This window comes from Lagopus muta, chromosome 6, assembly GCF_023343835.1.
Source record: "Lagopus muta isolate bLagMut1 chromosome 6, bLagMut1 primary, whole genome shotgun sequence".
NCBI classification, from domain to species: Eukaryota; Metazoa; Chordata; class Aves; order Galliformes; family Phasianidae; genus Lagopus; species Lagopus muta.
This window is the reverse complement of record NC_064438.1, coordinates 12,510,286-12,528,200: the sequence shown is the minus strand read 5'-3', so window position 1 is coordinate 12,528,200 and position 17,915 is coordinate 12,510,286. Positions and strand designations below refer to the sequence as shown.

Below are 17,915 nucleotides of genomic sequence, written 5' to 3'. Positions count from 1 at the left end.
CACTCCCTGTTGAAGCCTTGAGTGAGCCACAGCCCAATGGTACTGCTGTAACAGCCACCACTCTCTCTCTCCTCTCCCAGACATCCTGCATGCACTGTGGGTGTAAACCCCCCAAGCCACAGATGCAACCAGCAGGCAGTCCCACACCTGCTGCCAGCAGCACTCACTTTGGTTTGGGCTGGGACCCTCTCAGAGGGTTTCTCCCTCATCACAAGCATCATTTTCCTGCCAGATGCTCAGCTACATTGCTTCAGTGAAAACAGGCATTAAGGCAGTTGCTCTACCTACATCCTGTTTTGTAATCTCACCATTTAATTACAATATTTTTTCTTCCCCTACAAATCACTTAATGTCATTTCCCAAGAAGAGCCTCCATCTCTCTTGGTGCTTATTGCAGCACAACAGCTATTAGCACTGCTGCTTGCAGAAAGGTGTATCGTTAAACCAGAGCTCTTTTGGAGTAGGTTTCTAAATGGGGAAACCTCCCTGAGTGAGAGACAGAAATGGTACCTCAATCAGAACGAGGAGGTGAGGTGGGTGTTCAGGACCTGTTGGCTTAATTAAGACCTTCTTCTCAGCCTCACAAGAATTGCTACGTGTCTGAAATAGCAGTAAAGAACACTGCAGGGATGATACAAACTGTACAAAATGTAAACTTTGTGATTTACTTCCCTACTGTGGAAGTAGAGAGTTTTAAAAACCGTTAATATATTTCCTTGCCTATTAATCTTCTTGATCAGATTGAAATGTTTGTTTGGATGAGTATTAGAACAGAAACCAATCACAAAGAGGTTAAGTCCTCAGGGACCTGAGCTCTGGATCCCACTTAGCTCTCATCACTACCAGCACTGCCTTCTCCATACACATGTACACACACACACAGGGTTTATTAAGCCCCAACAGCAAATTGATTTTGTGTCTGGGAAGAAAACTCTCAAATACAAGCCTATAAATAGATGATGTGCTGCTTTTCTGGCTCAGTAAACAGCCTGAAAAAGCACTCTGATGAGGCACAAATTTGCAGTGCCCCCCTTTATTTCACCACTCAGCATGAAGTTGGAGTGTTCGTTACTGTGATGGGAGCTGCCCATGAAGGAATGAAGGCAACTTTCTGAATTTCTCTAGCTTTCAGGAAATAAATCTGTATGGAAAGGAAACAGATCCTAATAATCTCCCTCTCGAGAGAAACATCAGATGACTTGACATGAAAAGTGTTGGGAACCAGCGCAAGCCACAAAGGGACCAGAACAAAGCAGGATGTGCCGAAGCAGAGAGCCACATGAGATAAATCCCACAGGGGCTGCCACTCCAAGGTGTTCCTAACTTAGAAGGAATTACTAATCTTTGATGTAGCACTGACTTTGATAGAGAAAAAATGGATGTCATCATTGAATAATCCTGTGAGTGACGTGAAATTCATCTGTATTATGCAAACCAAAAGAAGCATTTCCCCTTATACAAAAGTTATAAAGTCTTTGTCATAGGGTTCACCTCTTTACTGCATTTACTACAAATGTCGGATTTGCTGTTAGGATTTCCACATTTCTATTCTTGAAAGATTTGTCAGAAATTAACTGTCGGAAAATCACAAGGAGTCAGCTCCCTCTCAGCAATACTAAGGGGGCTGAGTTTCCCAGTCTGAGAGGAAAAGTCAGGACATGCCCAAATTTCCCATTTACTTCTAGGTAGGCTTCTTTGAGCTAATAACAGCATGTGAAATCCCAGGTCCAAACATGAGCATGCTTCGAATGTTTGCATCAGTCACACAGAGAAATTCACAGAGAAATTTGTGAGACCAGTTTCAGCTTCAGTGAGGAGGGATACATCACAAAAAAAATGAATGATCACAAAGCTGCATGCATCCCAATCATCTCACATTTTTGGAGCAGGAGAGATGATGCTCAAACACAAACACATCCCTACCCCTTGCACTGCCTAGCTCGTCGCTTCAAAAAAGGCCAAGATAAGCAGATGAGCAGTTTGGCTAGGCACCAAGGAACTGATTTTTTTTTGTTTTTTTAGATATTTAAATACCAAGACATCATCAAGCTCCCAGAAGGATTTTCAAAAGCAGTTAGGAACCCTGGCTGTGACAGAGCATTGGTCCTTCTGACAATCCCCTATGGTATCAGATCCTTTGATGTACCAACACCTCTGGTTCCTTGTGCTCTTCCCAAGAGAGACCTCTTTGACTGCAGCAGGGTTGGCCTTTGCCATGGAAAGCTGTGCAATCTCTTTCAGTTATCTAATTTACCTACTTACTTCCTCGGAAAGGGAAAAGCTTATCCCCCTCTTCCTGCTTAATGAAAAGGTCACTGCCCTGTGGACTATCTTAATTGGAACTGTAAGAGAAGGCCTGGCTGTGGCCACACGGCTCTTTGCTGTACAGAGAACCGTTTGCTTTGATCTGATCGAGGTTTACTTGCCTCAGACATCCCCATGCTGCCTCTCTGATCTGATGGTGCAAATCTGCAGTTTCTTTTTTGGGTACAAGTCCCTCTCAGACTGGCGAATGACGCAGAGGCTGCAGAGTCCATCCTGGTCCCACCGGGCGCTGACGGACCAAATGCTGACCTCTCTGTTTACACGTCTGTGCTTGCAATCGTGATGCCCGTGTGGGATCACAAGGCTGCTGCTTGCATTCTTTACTCAGAAACGCAATACCCATTGATTGCACAAAGAACTGCAAAAGAATTGCACACATTCTTCTCTTCTTTAGCGGAGAAAATGTTCCCTCGATGTGATAAATACCAAACGTGATTCCTGCTTTGGCTGCAAATAGCAGATTACTTAATCATCTACTATTTAAGTACCTGTTTGTTTTGTTATGAAGCAAAACTTTTGAGCAAGATCGTGTTACACGTCAAGTGGCTTCCTGCATCCTTCGGTATTAATCCTCACGTAAATATAGACCGAAGGGAGTCCCAGGGTCACCCGAGCCAGCCTGAGCCCCGCACGGAGGGCGGCGAGGAACGGAGCGGGGCAGGCAGGGCGAAGCCCACAGGGGGCCGTGCCCGAAACGGCGGCGGGACAGCACCAAGCGGGATCAGCGTTGCCCGCAGCCGGGGCGGCAGCGCGGCGCGCACCGCGGGGAGGCCCGCCCGCCCCTCTCCGCCTCCCGGGGGCAGGGCCCGGGCCCCCCCTCCGCTGACGTCACGGCTGTCTAAAAAAACAGCCCGGCAGGCGGGCGGGGAGCGACAGGGCCGGCGGCTCGGCACGGCTCGGCACGGCTCGGCACGGCTCGGCACGGCTCGGCACGGCACGGCTCGGCACGGCTCGGCACGGCACGGCTCGGCACGGCTCGGCACGGCTCGGCTCGGCACGGCTCGGCACGGCACGGCTCGGCTCGGCACGGCACGGCTCGGCACGGCTCGGCACGGCACGGCTCGGCACGGCTCGGCACGGCACGGCTCGGCACGGCTCGGCACGGCACGGCTCGGCACGGCTCGGCTCGGCACGGCACGGCTCGGCACGGCTCGGCACGGCACGGCTCGGCACGGCTCGGCACAGCACGGCTCGGCACGGCTCGGCACGGCTCGGCACGGCTCGGCTCGGCCCGGCACGGCTCGGCACGGCACGGCTCGGCACGGCTCGGCTCGGCTCGGCACGGCTCGGCACGGCTCGGCACGGCTCGGCTCGGCACGGCTCGGCACGGCACGGCTCGGCTCGGCACGGCTCGGCACGGCTCGGCACGGCTCGGCTCGGCACGGCTCGGCACGGCTCGGCTCGGCACGGCTCGGCTCGGCTCGGGTCGGGTCGGCACGGGTCGGGTCGGGTCGGCACAGGTCGGGTCGGGTCGGCTCGGGTCGGGTCGGCTCGGGTCGGCACGGGTCGGGTCGGGTCGGCACGGGTCGGGTCGGCACGGGTCGGGTCGGGTCGGCACAGGTCGGGTCGGGTCGGCACGGGTCGGGTCGGGTCGGGTCGGGTCGGGTCGGGTCGGCACGGGTCGGGTCGGGTCGGCACGGGTCGGCAGGACACGCCCCGCCGCCGCTATGGTGTCCCCCGTCACCATGGTGAGTGCGGGCCGTGCGGCCGGCCGGCCGGCCGGCGGGCGGGCGGGGGGAGCGGGACCCGAGCCCTCGCACGGCCATCTGCCTCCGACCCCTCCCCCGCGGCTGCCCCCATACCCGCTGCCCGCAGAGGGCTGCTCCCCGCCGCGGCTGTGCTCCGGCGGTGCGGGTCCGGCGGCTTCTCACCTCTTCCTGCTGTTATTTTTGTAAACATCTGTACGGCAGATCTGCGTTGTGTGCGATGGATCTGCTCGGAGCGCTGATGTTTACGTCCTCCTGGGCTCGCCCACCTGCCCCGAGGCCTGGCTGCGTTCCGTGTGGCCGCTGCCCCGGGCTCCCGTGGAGCCCCGTGCCCGCCGTGCCTTCTCCCCCTCCCGCCCGGACGTGCTCAGCTGGCGGCTCGGCCGGCGCTGCACGCGGAGCCGGACGCTGCTTTGCCGTCTGCTCGGGTCTGCCCCGGGAGCAGCGGAGGTGAGGCGGGGATGGTGTCACCTGCCTGTCCCACGGGGAGTCAGTGAAGCTCAATCACTGCCGTAACAGGCAGTGAGCAGCAGCTCGATGCTGTCCTTCGTGGAGGACGTGTGGTACCGAGTCCCGACCCCGCGGGTGGAGGGGATGCTGGAAGAAGACAAAGCGCTCAGTAGAACGGCACAGAAGCTGTGCTGTCACACGCTGCTTTGCATGCTCCTGTTTCTAGAAAGCAAGGGATTTGGCTGAATGCAGCAACAGCAGCAGGTGCGGTAAGAAGAGCTGTCTGTCAGTAGAGTCGCCTGGCAGTGCTTTCCCCTCAGCACCAAACACCTATGTCGGTATCCCGTGTCCTTGTGTGACTGTCATCATCCTGATGTGAAAAGTTGTGGTTGCTGGCTATCCAGATCCCCGCCACCCCTCCATGTTTTATCTCATAGATTGAAAGGTAGCGGTCCGGTTTTCCCCCTGTCTTCAACTCTCAGAGCCAAGGTTCAAAACTTTTAAATTCCTTTGCCAGTGCTGCACCTGTAAATTTACAGTCGCCTGTAAATTACACTATTGCTGCAAGACCACCCCGATTAACCAGCCCTGAGAGCCAAGGACTGTCACCTTTCAATCACAAAACAAACTGCCAGATTTTAGCCATTCCAGCATTGTCCCAGGGAAAGATTTCATTTCTGCAGTACAAGTACACAACTCACTGTAACCAAAGCATTACTTAGATGAATTTAGCACAGCAGCACTAAGAGACCAGGCCTCTTCAGTTATTTCTGAAAAGCACAAGGAAAAATTAAGTCATTTGGCCTTAAAATAGTGTAATTTACAGGCTGCCTCCCTCTGTCTCTAAAGATAAAAGTCATCCCTAAGCTGCTGATGAACTTACCAGGTACATGGTAATGACTGGGGGAAAATTCATCTGAGCAATCAGACAATGCGAGCTGTTGTGCAGCACTGGCAAAGGAATTTAAAAGTTTTGAACCTTGGCTCTGAGAGTTGAAGACAGGGGGAAAACCGGACCGCTACCATTCAATCTATGAGATAAAACATGGAGGGGTGGCGGGGATCTGGATAGCCAGCAACCACAACTTTTCACATCAGGATGATGACAGTCACACAAGGACACGGGATACCGACATAGGTGTTTGGTGCTGAGGGGAAAGCACTGCCAGGCGACTCTACTGACAGACAGCTCTTCTTACCGCACCTGCTGCTGTTGCTGCATTCAGCCAAATCCCTTGCTTTCTAGAAACAGGAGCATGCAAAGCAGCGTGTGACAGCACAGCTTCTGTGCCGTTCTACTGAGCGCTTTGTCTTCTTCCAGCATCCCCTCCACCCGCGGGGTCGGGACTCGGTACCACACGTCCTCCACGAAGGACAGCATCGAGCTGCTGCTCACTGCCTGTTACGGCAGTGATTGAGCTTCACTGACTCCCCGTGGGACAGGCAGGTGACACCATCCCCGCCTCACCTCCGCTGCTCCCGGGGCAGACCCGAGCAGACGGCAAAGCAGCGTCCGGCTCCGCGTGCAGCGCCGGCCGAGCCGCCAGCTGAGCACGTCCGGGCGGGAGGGGGAGAAGGCACGGCGGGCACGGGGCTCCACGGGAGCCCGGGGCAGCGGCCACACGGAACGCAGCCAGGCCTCGGGGCAGGTGGGCGAGCCCAGGAGGACGTAAACATCAGCGCTCCGAGCAGATCCATCGCACAAAACGCAGATCTGCCGTACAGATGTTTACAAAAATAACAGCAGGAAGAGGTGAGAAGCCGCCGGACCCGCACCGCCGGAGCACAGCCGCGGCGGGGAGCAGCTCTCTGCGGCAGCGGGTATGGGGGCAGCCGCGGGGGAGGGGTCGGAGGCAGACGGCCGTGCGAGGGCTCGGGTCCCGCTCCCCCCGCCCGCCCGCCGTCCGGCCGCACGGCCCGCACTCACCACGGTGACGGGGGACACCATAGCGGCGGCGGGGCGTGTCCTGCCGACCCGTGCCGACCCGTGCCGACCCGTGCCGACCCGACCCGACCCGACCCGACCCGACCCGACCCGAGCCGTGCCGACCCGACCCGAGCCGACCCGACCTGTGCCGACCCGACCCGAGCCGTGCCGACCCGAGCCGACCCGTGCCGAGCCGTGCCGAGCCGTGCCGAGCCGTGCCGTGCCGAGCCGTGCCGAGCCGTGCCGTGCCGAGCCGAGCCGTGCCGAGCCGAGCCGAGCCCAGCCGAGCCGTGCCGAGCCGTGCCGAGCCGCCGGCCCTGTCGCTCCCCGCCCGCCTGCCGGGCTGTTTTTTTAGACAGCCGTGACGTCAGCGGAGGGGGGGCCCGGGCCCTGCCCCCGGGAGGCGGAGAGGGGCGGGCGGGCCTCCCCGCGGTGCGCGCCGCGCTGCCGCCCCGGCTGCGGGCAAAGCTGATCCCGCTTGGTGCTGTCCCGCCGCCGTTTCGGGCACGGCCCCTTGTGGGCTTCGCCCTGCCTGCCCCGCTCCGTTCCTCGCCGCCCTCCGTGCGGGGCTCAGGCTGGCTCGGGTGACCCTGGGACTCCCTTCGGTCTATATTTACGTGAGGATTAATACTGAAGAATGCAGGAAGCCACTTGACGTGTAACACGATCTTGCTCAAAAGTTTTGCTTCATAACAAAACAAACAGGTACTTAAATAGTAGATGATTAAGTAATCTGCTATTTGCAGCCAAAGCAGGAATCACGTTTGGTATTTATCACATCGAGGGAACATTTTCTCCGCTAAAGAAGAGAAGAATGTGTGCAATTCTTTTGCAGTTCTTTGTGCAATCAATGGGTATTGCGTTTCTGAGTAAAGAATGCAAGCAGCAGCCTTGTGATCCCACACGGGCATCACGATTGCAAGCACAGACGTGTAAACAGAGAGGTCAGCATTTGGTCCGTCAGCGCCCGGTGGGACCAGGATGGACTCTGCAGCCTCTGCGTCATTCGCCAGTCTGAGAGGGACTTGTACCCAAAAAAGAAACTGCAGATTTGCACCATCAGATCAGAGAGGCAGCATGGGGATGTCTGAGGCAAGTAAACCTCGATCAGATCAAAGCAAACGGTTCTCTGTACAGCAAAGAGCCGTGTGGCCACAGCCAGGCCTTCTCTTACAGTTCCAATTAAGATAGTCCACAGGGCAGTGACCTTTTCATTAAGCAGGAAGAGGGGGATAAGCTTTTCCCTTTCCGAGGAAGTAAGTAGGTAAATTAGATAACTGAAAGAGATTTCACAGCTTTCCATGGCAAAGGCCAACCCTGCTGCAGTCAAAAAGGTCTCTCTTGGGAAGAGCACAAGGAACCAGAGGTGTTGGTACATCAAAGGATCTGATACCATAGGGGATTGTCAGAAGGACCAATGCTCTGTCACAGCCAGGGTTCCTAACGGCTTTTGAAAATCCTTCTGGGAGCTTGATGATGTCTTGGTATTTAAATATCTAAAAAAACAAAACAAAATCAGTTCCTTGGTGCCTAGCCAAACTGCTCATCTGCTTATCTTGGCCTTTTTTGAAGCGACGAGCTAGGCAGTGCAAGGGGTAGGGATGTGTTTGTGTTTGAGCATCATCTCTCCTGCTCCAAAAATGTGAGATGATTGGGATGCATGCAGCTTTGTGATCATTCATTTTTTTTGTGATGTATCCCTCCTCACTGAAGCTGAAACTGGTCTCACAAATTTCTCTGTGAATTTCTCTGTGTGACTGATGCAAACATTCGAAGCATGCTCATGTTTGGACCTGGGATTTCACATGCTGTTATTAGCTCAAAGAAGCCTACCTAGAAGTAAATGGGAAATTTGGGCATGTCCTGACTTTTCCTCTCAGACTGGGAAACTCAGCCCCCTTAGTATTGCTGAGAGGGAGCTGACTCCTTGTGATTTTCCGACAGTTAATTTCTGACAAATCTTTCAAGAATAGAAATGTGGAAATCCTAACAGCAAATCCGACATTTGTAGTAAATGCAGTAAAGAGGTGAACCCTATGACAAAGACTTTATAACTTTTGTATAAGGGGAAATGCTTCTTTTGGTTTGCATCATACAGATGAATTTCACGTCACTCACAGGATTATTCAATGATGACATCCATTTTTTCTCTATCAAAGTCAGTGCTACATCAAAGATTAGTAATTCCTTCTAAGTTAGGAACACCTTGGAGTGGCAGCCCCTGTGGGATTTATCTCATGTGGCTCTCTGCTTCGGCACATCCTGCTTTGTTCTGGTCCCTTTGTGGCTTGCGCTGGTTCCCAACACTTTTCATGTCAAGTCATCTGATGTTTCTCTCGAGAGGGAGATTATTAGGATCTGTTTCCTTTCCATACAGATTTATTTCCTGAAAGCTAGAGAAATTCAGAAAGTTGCCTTCATTCCTTCATGGGCAGCTCCCATCACAGTAACGAACACTCCAACTTCATGCTGAGTGGTGAAATAAAGGGGGGCACTGCAAATTTGTGCCTCATCAGAGTGCTTTTTCAGGCTGTTTACTGAGCCAGAAAAGCAGCACATCATCTATTTATAGGCTTGTATTTGAGAGTTTTCTTCCCAGACACAAAATCAATTTGCTGTTGGGGCTTAATAAACCCTGTGTGTGTGTGTACATGTGTATGGAGAAGGCAGTGCTGGTAGTGATGAGAGCTAAGTGGGATCCAGAGCTCAGGTCCCTGAGGACTTAACCTCTTTGTGATTGGTTTCTGTTCTAATACTCATCCAAACAAACATTTCAATCTGATCAAGAAGATTAATAGGCAAGGAAATATATTAACGGTTTTTAAAACTCTCTACTTCCACAGTAGGGAAGTAAATCACAAAGTTTACATTTTGTACAGTTTGTATCATCCCTGCAGTGTTCTTTACTGCTATTTCAGACACGTAGCAATTCTTGTGAGGCTGAGAAGAAGGTCTTAATTAAGCCAACAGGTCCTGAACACCCACCTCACCTCCTCGTTCTGATTGAGGTACCATTTCTGTCTCTCACTCAGGGAGGTTTCCCCATTTAGAAACCTACTCCAAAAGAGCTCTGGTTTAACGATACACCTTTCTGCAAGCAGCAGTGCTAATAGCTGTTGTGCTGCAATAAGCACCAAGAGAGATGGAGGCTCTTCTTGGGAAATGACATTAAGTGATTTGTAGGGGAAGAAAAAATATTGTAATTAAATGGTGAGATTACAAAACAGGATGTAGGTAGAGCAACTGCCTTAATGCCTGTTTTCACTGAAGCAATGTAGCTGAGCATCTGGCAGGAAAATGATGCTTGTGATGAGGGAGAAACCCTCTGAGAGGGTCCCAGCCCAAACCAAAGTGAGTGCTGCTGGCAGCAGGTGTGGGACTGCCTGCTGGTTGCATCTGTGGCTTGGGGGGTTTACACCCACAGTGCATGCAGGATGTCTGGGAGAGGAGAGAGAGAGTGGTGGCTGTTACAGCAGTACCATTGGGCTGTGGCTCACTCAAGGCTTCAACAGGGAGTGCTGATTTTGGCTGGATGGTGTGAGCGACCTGAAATCTCTGCTCTTCCAGGAGCAATTGCAGTCATTTTGCTCTGTTCTGTAGCATTTCCCAATGGACAGCCATAAGCTGTAGCACCCAAGGTCAGTGATCACCACAAAGTCTTGTCTGTGGGCAATGGGCATTTTCTGACTTCCCCTGAAATCAGCCTGTGTCACTAATGAGTTCAGGTAAAGCTTTGTGCCGCTATATTTAAACCCAATGACTGTTACATTTCCCAGAGAAAAACACTGCCCTGCACCACCAGCAAGCAATGCATTGATTTTGTATCAGCGAGGCAGCCTTTGATTTTAGCAGCTATTTATTGCACATGTTCCCACCAACTGCTTTCTAATGGAATTTTAACAATTCAGTAGGGTCACTTGAAGGTCTCGAGGAAGGAAGGGAAATTTTTGTCTCCTAGAGGAAATGCTTCTGTCCAACTGTGCCTTCAGTCACCATCATAAGTCCATCAGGGTGGTGCATTTTTACCTCTCTTTTCATCCAGCTAGTTCTGATGAATCCTAGTGATTCGTTTTCCAGGCACACTTTGTTCTTTTTTCATTTAGCTTGTCCTGGCAATCTATACACAATTCCATCCCTGAGCTCCTGGTTGCTGGAGACTGGGAATTTACAAAGCGGTGACGTCTGGGCTCTTGGCATGTGTTGGGATGGGCAGCAGTGCACTGCTGTCAGCCTCACGTCTGACGAGCCCTCAATCTGGGCACAGTACATCTACCCCTAAATTAAAAGTACTGCTATAAGAACAGATCTAAATACACCTCTCTTGTGCTTCCTATCCTATAGAAAATGGCCTTCTGCGTTTGAATTAGAATACTGCACTGGAGGAAATCATTTTGGTTTGGGCAAGTGCCAGGCCTACTGAATGGCATCCTGGTGTCCCAGTGGATACCAAGTGGCACTTGAGCCAGCAGCATGTCCTTGCTGCAAACAAGGCTGCAGATAATTTGGGGTGCTGTAGAAGGAGCACTGGCAGCAACTTCTTTCTTGTGTAGGTGACCAAGCAGTGGCACAGCTTACACAGGGAGGTTGAGGAGTCTCCTTCCTTAGAGACGGCCAAAAGCTGTCCTGGGGAATCGGCACTAAGTGGTCTTGCTTGAGCAAGGAAACCGGGTGAGGAGTTTCTTCTAATCTTAGCCATTCTGTGATTCTGTGATCTGTATAAATAGCAAAGCGACACAACACTCCTCTCTACCACTAACACATGCATAATGCACATTTCCTAAGTGCTACAAGTAACAGAGCACTGTACATGTACTATAATTTTAGCTGACTTGACCTGAGTGCTGCAGTTGTACCTCTTTGCAAACTACCTGGTGCAACATAAGCCAGAAGGTAACAAACGAGCACTAAGTGGCAGGATCTGTCACTCACTAACCGTCAGTCACCTTAAAGGGAGCCAAGCCTGGTGGATTTTCTGAGCCGCTCTAGCACAGTTATGTGTTACAGCAACAGCCAGTAGTGGCTAAGGGAAATCTGTCTTGGAATCAACCTTTTCACTTTGTAGCAAAGTAAGTTTGAATACAGCTGAGGCCAATCGAAGGACGAGCCAGAGAGCATTTCTCCTGTTTGGAAATCCATAACTGTACTGGCGATTAAAGCAAACTGTACTGCTCAGGGGCAGCACAACCCACAGGAGTTACAAGTGGTGGCTTAGGCAGCAAAGACATCTATTTGCAGCAGAGCCCTGCTGCAAGTGCAGGCACGGCCCAGGGATAGGTTGCTCAGAGCTGGCAGGCAGCACTGCTGATTTCTGGCTATACACCCAGCCTAGGCTTTTTGGGTCTTCACAATGGTGCCACAGTTTCCTGTTGCTATGGAAACTGGGTTTTTTGGGGGGTTGTTATTTTTGGGGGTTTTTGTTTTGTTTTCTCAACAGGGCACTGATTAAAAAAAGGGAAACTGAAACTTGTGCTCTGTTCTCTTTCCTGATTCTTTTGTTGCTTGGGAGAAGCTGAAGACTGCTGGAGGCAGGCCTGACCTCCTTCAAACCAAAATTTGGGTTCCCCTTCGTGCCTGAGCTACAGCTGAATCAGCAATCAGCAGATTGCTTTTCTCTCCGATTTTTTTTTTTTTTTTTTTTTTTTTTGTGCCAGGGATAAAATGGTGGGTTATCTAGATAAAAAATTGTTGAGAGGATATTTTTGTTGGAGAAAGCAGTGACAGCATCGTTCATTGCAGCACCGCACTTTATTTATTTCTCAAAGTTGCACTAAGTGAATACAATGAGCTCTACAAATTACAGAGCCCTTCCAGGAAATCTGAGATGAACGTGAAGAACTGAGGTTGAAATATGTTCAGCTAATAAACAGTTGCATAAAACCTTGAATATGTGCAGCCAAGGGATTTGCTGAAGGTGTTCTGGAACGAAAATACGTTTCTGTTTGCTTAACTGAAACTACATTGCTTTAGATGACCTCACGTTCTTCATTTCTAAGCCCACCAACCCTGCATCGAGGCTCAACATACTGCAAGATGCCAGACTCACCAGAGGAAGACAGTCAATAATGTATTACATTAGTTTTAAATACAATACTCTTGATTTTTGACAATTATAGCTGCATAGTAAATACTGCCTGTCACCACTCACAGCCACGCTGAGAAAACTGCGTGTGTGATTAGGGGACTGTAAAGAGCTCAGTGTGGGGGCTGCAGTCAGAAGACAGAGCTCATGGCAGAGGCAGCAAGCTGTTTGCTACATTCTGTGTCACACAGGTAACACCTTACTCTGCTGTTTTCAGCCTGCACTACGTTTTGATTCTTTACCTGATGATGTCTGAAGTGTTAGTTGGCAGCTAACTGCTTACAGCCTGGCCACCAGATAAAGACTTCTCTAATGCGACTGTACAGCCTAGGAATTTCACAGATAAACATGAAGGTTGATATGGACAAAGTATGAATGGCAATGTACAGGTGCAAAATCATCAAGAAAAACAAGAAGGGATAAAGGAGAGGCATGAGCAAATGGGCCAAAATCAGGTCACCAAGATTGCAGCGTACACTGTGCAGCTTCTCAAGGACCTGGCTCTGGAAAACCTCAGGCTGCCTTCTGGTGAGCCTCCAGGTGAAGGCAGCTTGGCTCCAACTCTCTCTCCTAGTGGACCTTGAACCTACTCTGTAGCTTTGTCTTCAGCCCTATAGCAGTAGCCAAAGGTAGACCTCAGAACTGTTTTGCAGCCCTGTCTCAGCCTTTCCTCTGGCCTCATCTCCTGCTGCTCTTGGATGGACCCTGAAGCCCATTAGTTGACCTGCTGCATAGTTTGGACCCTGGACCTGATTAATTTGCCTTGATGGGACTCTTGGTGGATTCTATTATCATTATCTAGGTGTGAAGGACTGCGCCCAGCTGGTGAAGGCACAGCAGCTCCTGGCTTGTACCAGTGCAAGTCATGCACATATGTGGCAGAGCACATCTCCAGCTTCACACACATTAAAGGAAAGGTTGAATCAGTCTGTATGAGAAAGTGAGTGAAACTCTACCTAGGCATCATCCTTGGATACACTGGCTAAACATTAGCAGTGGAAATACTGAACGTAGTACTCCGATTTGATGGAGAGGTAAAGGTATGTTGTGTTCTTGATTCTGCACCTTGTTCGGTAATTATATACAAAAGAGATTGGGTTTGTTAATATTGGAGTATGTGGGGACTTGGTAATCTGGACATGAGTTTCTTTAGGAGAAAAGAGGCTAAGATTAAGAGGTGTAACAAGAAGCAGTTTATTTTTTAGGTTGCTTTCATTTGGCAGCTTATTGTATTTTTATTTTCACATATAAGATATTACAGATCTGTAAAATCAGCCAAGATCCCGGCTTTCAGGAATGCCATGGTCCTGGTGTAGACCTTCCAGTCAGGCTCTCAGCACTGTTTGGGAAATAAATCCAAATATTTCAGTTGCAAAGAAGATGCTTTGGCTCCAAAGCAATATGAGAAAATGTACAATCTATTTGATCCGCTTCAGATGCCACAACCATCTGCAACTGCATGTGGCAGACACATATTTCTCAGATTCACGGGCATGTATGATTGCAAAGAGTGCTGAATACTCGCAGTAGAATAGATAAACCTTCAGTATGCTCTTTTTGTTCTCTCTCAGCAGCTCTCTGTGGAAAGATCCCCACCTTGGAGACTCTGGAGGATTCGAAATCCCCGGTGAAGTGATGCAGAGCCTTTCAAGGCAAGACACTGTATACAAAAGTTCCTGTCAAGCAGCCAGCACGAACAACAACGGCTGGCACGAGGAAAGGGTCACAGATGCTTGTTCGAACGTGCAATTGTGCAACATCGCCGCCTATTGCGGGCTCCGGCTGCTGCTATAATAAAGGCACCAGCGCCATCTGCCTTCTCAAACCCAACTCAACCAAGGAGGAAAGGTCCTCATGGAGGCTAGATGGGTCAGCGCCTTAATTTCTAAACTTCACCTTTCTAATATCCATCGTTGTTCTTAATTCTTATACCTTACGTGTTTCTTTGCTCCCTCTAGTAGAAAGAACAAACTGGTGAGCAGTGACATGGGCTGGTGGGTACTCTATATATATGCATGTAACACACATTAGATCACAGACACAGGAATTCGTGTTCTCTAAATTCCCTTACATTCCTTGTAAGGTAGCTGTGCCTTTCCATGTCCAGCTGAGCCATTAAACAATGAACTGCTCTAGTTAAACCTCTTTCTGCTAACACCTTTGAGTACCTAAAAGATTGCAAATATATGAGTGAGATTACATTGTCTGGAATAAATCTTGTCAAATGAGTTCCTTTCCCATTGACGAGGTGGCAGTGTTTATAGCAGAAAAGCAGGTGCAGATATCTTGTTTTTAGGAGGACTTGCAGCACTGTCACATGGGACTGGTGGTCTCACAAGCAAGTTGTAGAAAGTCTGGAATGGGAGAGTGCATGGTCGGGTGAACACATTGTTAACTTGGCCAGACACATCGAGCAGAATTCCACAGGAGTATTCCCATAGCACCAATGGGATATTTTCATTGGATAATTTGGATAGTGTAAGAGAAAAATTGCTTAGCAAACCCACTGCTGGGAGGAGCAGCAAGTGCAGTAGGATACTGCTGTAGGACTTGGCAAAGTATGGTCAGGGGGAAGAAGTAACTCAAAAGACATGCTTTCACTCTTTGCTCTTGGCAGAATTACCAACATCCCAGATGCAGGTTGTGGAATTACTGGTCTGGTGGCATCACAATGTAAACACGCTTGGTGGTTAGCGTGGGTCACAAAGCAGACAGGAGTCAGCCACGTCACGCCATAACAAAAACAACAAACAGCACCAGGGGGTATATAAAAAGGAAGAGCGTTTGACAGGCAGATGAAGTCATTCTCCTGTTATGTTTGGGGCTGGTAAACATCCCATTGGTGTACTGTACTCTGCTTTGGCTAGAATAGAGAATTAGAGGTCTTGTGGGGAAACATTGGTGGAATAGGAGTGGTTTGTCCTAAGGAAGGGGGAGATGCGGCAGGGCATCCCTAACATCTGCTGAAAAGGCTCGGTGGGCATCAGAGATCTGGGTTACAGGCTAGAAACAGCTTTCTCATGGTGCGGTTATGGAAACAGAGGGAAAGATTACTGTGGGGTATGACAGCCCTGTTTTGTTAGTTTTCAAGTGCAGATTGGACACGTTTATGTCAGAAATTACCTCAACGTGATTGATCCTGCTTTTTGGGAAGGAAGGAGACACTTCCCAAACCGATTTTGCTGATATTCCTATTTAGAGCCAAAGACACCTAAGTTAGAAGTCTGAATTACACACTGTGGATACCAGCTAATTATCATCCTGAGACTCTTGCTTTCCATTTCTGTTTAATATATCATTAGGAAAACATCTTAGAAGTCAATAATTTAAATCCAAAGTAGCTATAATGTAGGCTGGCACAATGCAGTTTAAACTCTATTCATTCAAACCTATGTTTTCCAAGTCCCGGGCTTCTTTTGAGCATATACTGCCAGCTCTGCTGACATCTAAATGGTTTATGATCTAGGGACCCATCTGCTGGACATTAGGATGATCCAGTTTATCTAATAAAGGCTTTACTAGTATACCCACACAACTTAGTGCAGAAAGGATGATGGATGAAAAGAGGAAAGGATAACTTACACATATATTACTCATCCTGAAAATGCTAAAACTTGGGCTTGGAATAGTCTTTGATGTTTGACCTCTGCAGATAGACTGCAATTAAGTCTCTTAATCCTCTAAACACTTGAAGTTAATAGGATTAACCGTATGCCCAAAGTGTGTGTGGCTGGTGTGCAAAACTGTTATAGAGTGCAGCTGGTGAAAAAACTTGTGACAAAGACATTTTCCAGTGGAATCCTGTCTGATGCATACTAAGTATTTTCTAACGACTTCTAAGTAATTTCCTAACGTGAAGATGTCTAATAAAAATAAAACTTAGCAAAGTTCTTGTTTGAAAAAGCGTTGTACACTGAAAGAGCAGATGGGTGAACTATTTCTGAGGCAGAAATTACAGGGCTTGGGAGATTTGAGAGGGGTTATTGTGGTTTTCTGGAATATGTAGATTTAAACTCGCTGACTTTCACCATTCGTTCAAACCAAGCTTGAGATTAAGCTTGCATGGAGTCAGATCGCACAGTCACAAAAATAAGAAGCATTATCTATCTCCATTTCTCTTTTAGCAGCAACACCGGTTTGGCTTAAAAGCACCAGAATTGATCCTTCTCCTGCCCCTGACAGACTCACTGTTCTTGGAAACACTGGCAAACCTGCAGTCTCCGTCAGATCATCACATCGCGAGCGTACAAAGAGCTTACAAAGAACAAAGATGGTTTGGGCAATGATTTAAGGTATTGCAAGGACACAGCTGTAGGCAGACACAGCACCGAGGTTCCCATTTGTTGCACATCTGTCACAAAAAGAAAGCAGAGCACATGGAGGCGCTGTGCTGATGTGTCATGCTAGGCTTGAGGTTTGGTGCCCTTTACTCCCTGGGTGCCCCTGGGGCTCCTCACACAGCTCAGCATTGGTTTCCGCCCTACGAAATGCCAGCTGCGGGCACGAAGAGCGACAGCGCTGCTCCCAATGGTAACCACGCAGACGTCAATCTCTGCTGCAGGATGTAATTGCAATCTACAGGAAAAGGTAATAACTGTGGTGAAAGGTTTCCAACAACCGCGATGCCATCCCCTGCCCTGCTCAGAGATCTGTTTGAGACACGGGGAGAGATTTCCGCCACTCGTCCTCATGGTTACAGTCAGCAGAAAGCAGGCTGCACGGAGCCAGGTGCTCCTGCCAACCCCAACACAGCCCAAAGGAAGCAAATAAAAAGGCCCGAGAGTAACAGTCATCACTGCCTAAACTGATGTTGCTATACAGGAATCTGAGTCACAGCGAGAGGCTGCTCAAGAAGGGAGTAGAGGAGACAAGAAATTCCAGCCAGGGCAGGGGAGCTGTGACTGAAGAAGCTCGGCAGAAGCGATGAGATGGCAGATAAGAGTACAGAACAGTGGCATCGTATCCTTCTTGAGATCATCACAGGAAAACAGAGAGAGGAAAATGGGAGAAAAACTGGTGAAGCACCGCCTGTAAGAGAGGACTGATTAGAAGGTCTTAAAGGAAAGGATGCTTGAAAGGAAGATTTAAAGAGAACAGCAAATAGGGCGGACACCAGGAGATGTCACCCACGGCTGAGTCAGAAGAGGCATTGCAGAGCCTTTCTCAGGTCAAAAACACAAGGGGAGGAGGGAAAGATGAAGCTCTTATGGGGTAAGGGGTTAAATCGGGACTGTGGCGAAGAGAACGCAGCGTGGGTGAGGTGCGGCTCTGTGAACGCCGCGCAGAGCCACTGCATGCACACATCACAGCAAAGACCGCAGCCCCCGCGGGCGCCCGTAGCTCAGGAAGCGGTGCGGGAGCGATCAGCCCGCCAGCACCGAGCCTCCGGGGCTCCTCGGGGCTCCTCGGGGCTCCTCGGGGCTCCTCG

The 17,915-nt window shown here is 49.9% G+C and overlaps 1 protein-coding gene across 1 annotated transcript in view; it reads right to left on the bottom strand.

The window, feature by feature from the left end:
* Positions 1 to 6,448, bottom strand: part of TMEM86A (transmembrane protein 86A) — a 58,570-nt gene extending 52,122 nt beyond the window's left edge. Inside the window, exon 1 of the mRNA XM_048947635.1 lies at positions 6,409 to 6,448. Within this exon, the coding sequence (XP_048803592.1) occupies positions 6,409 to 6,429 (21 nt within the window). The 5' untranslated portion in view covers positions 6,430 to 6,448. The remainder of the gene's footprint in view (positions 1 to 6,408) is intronic.
* Positions 6,449 to 17,915: the final 11,467 nt, after the last annotated feature.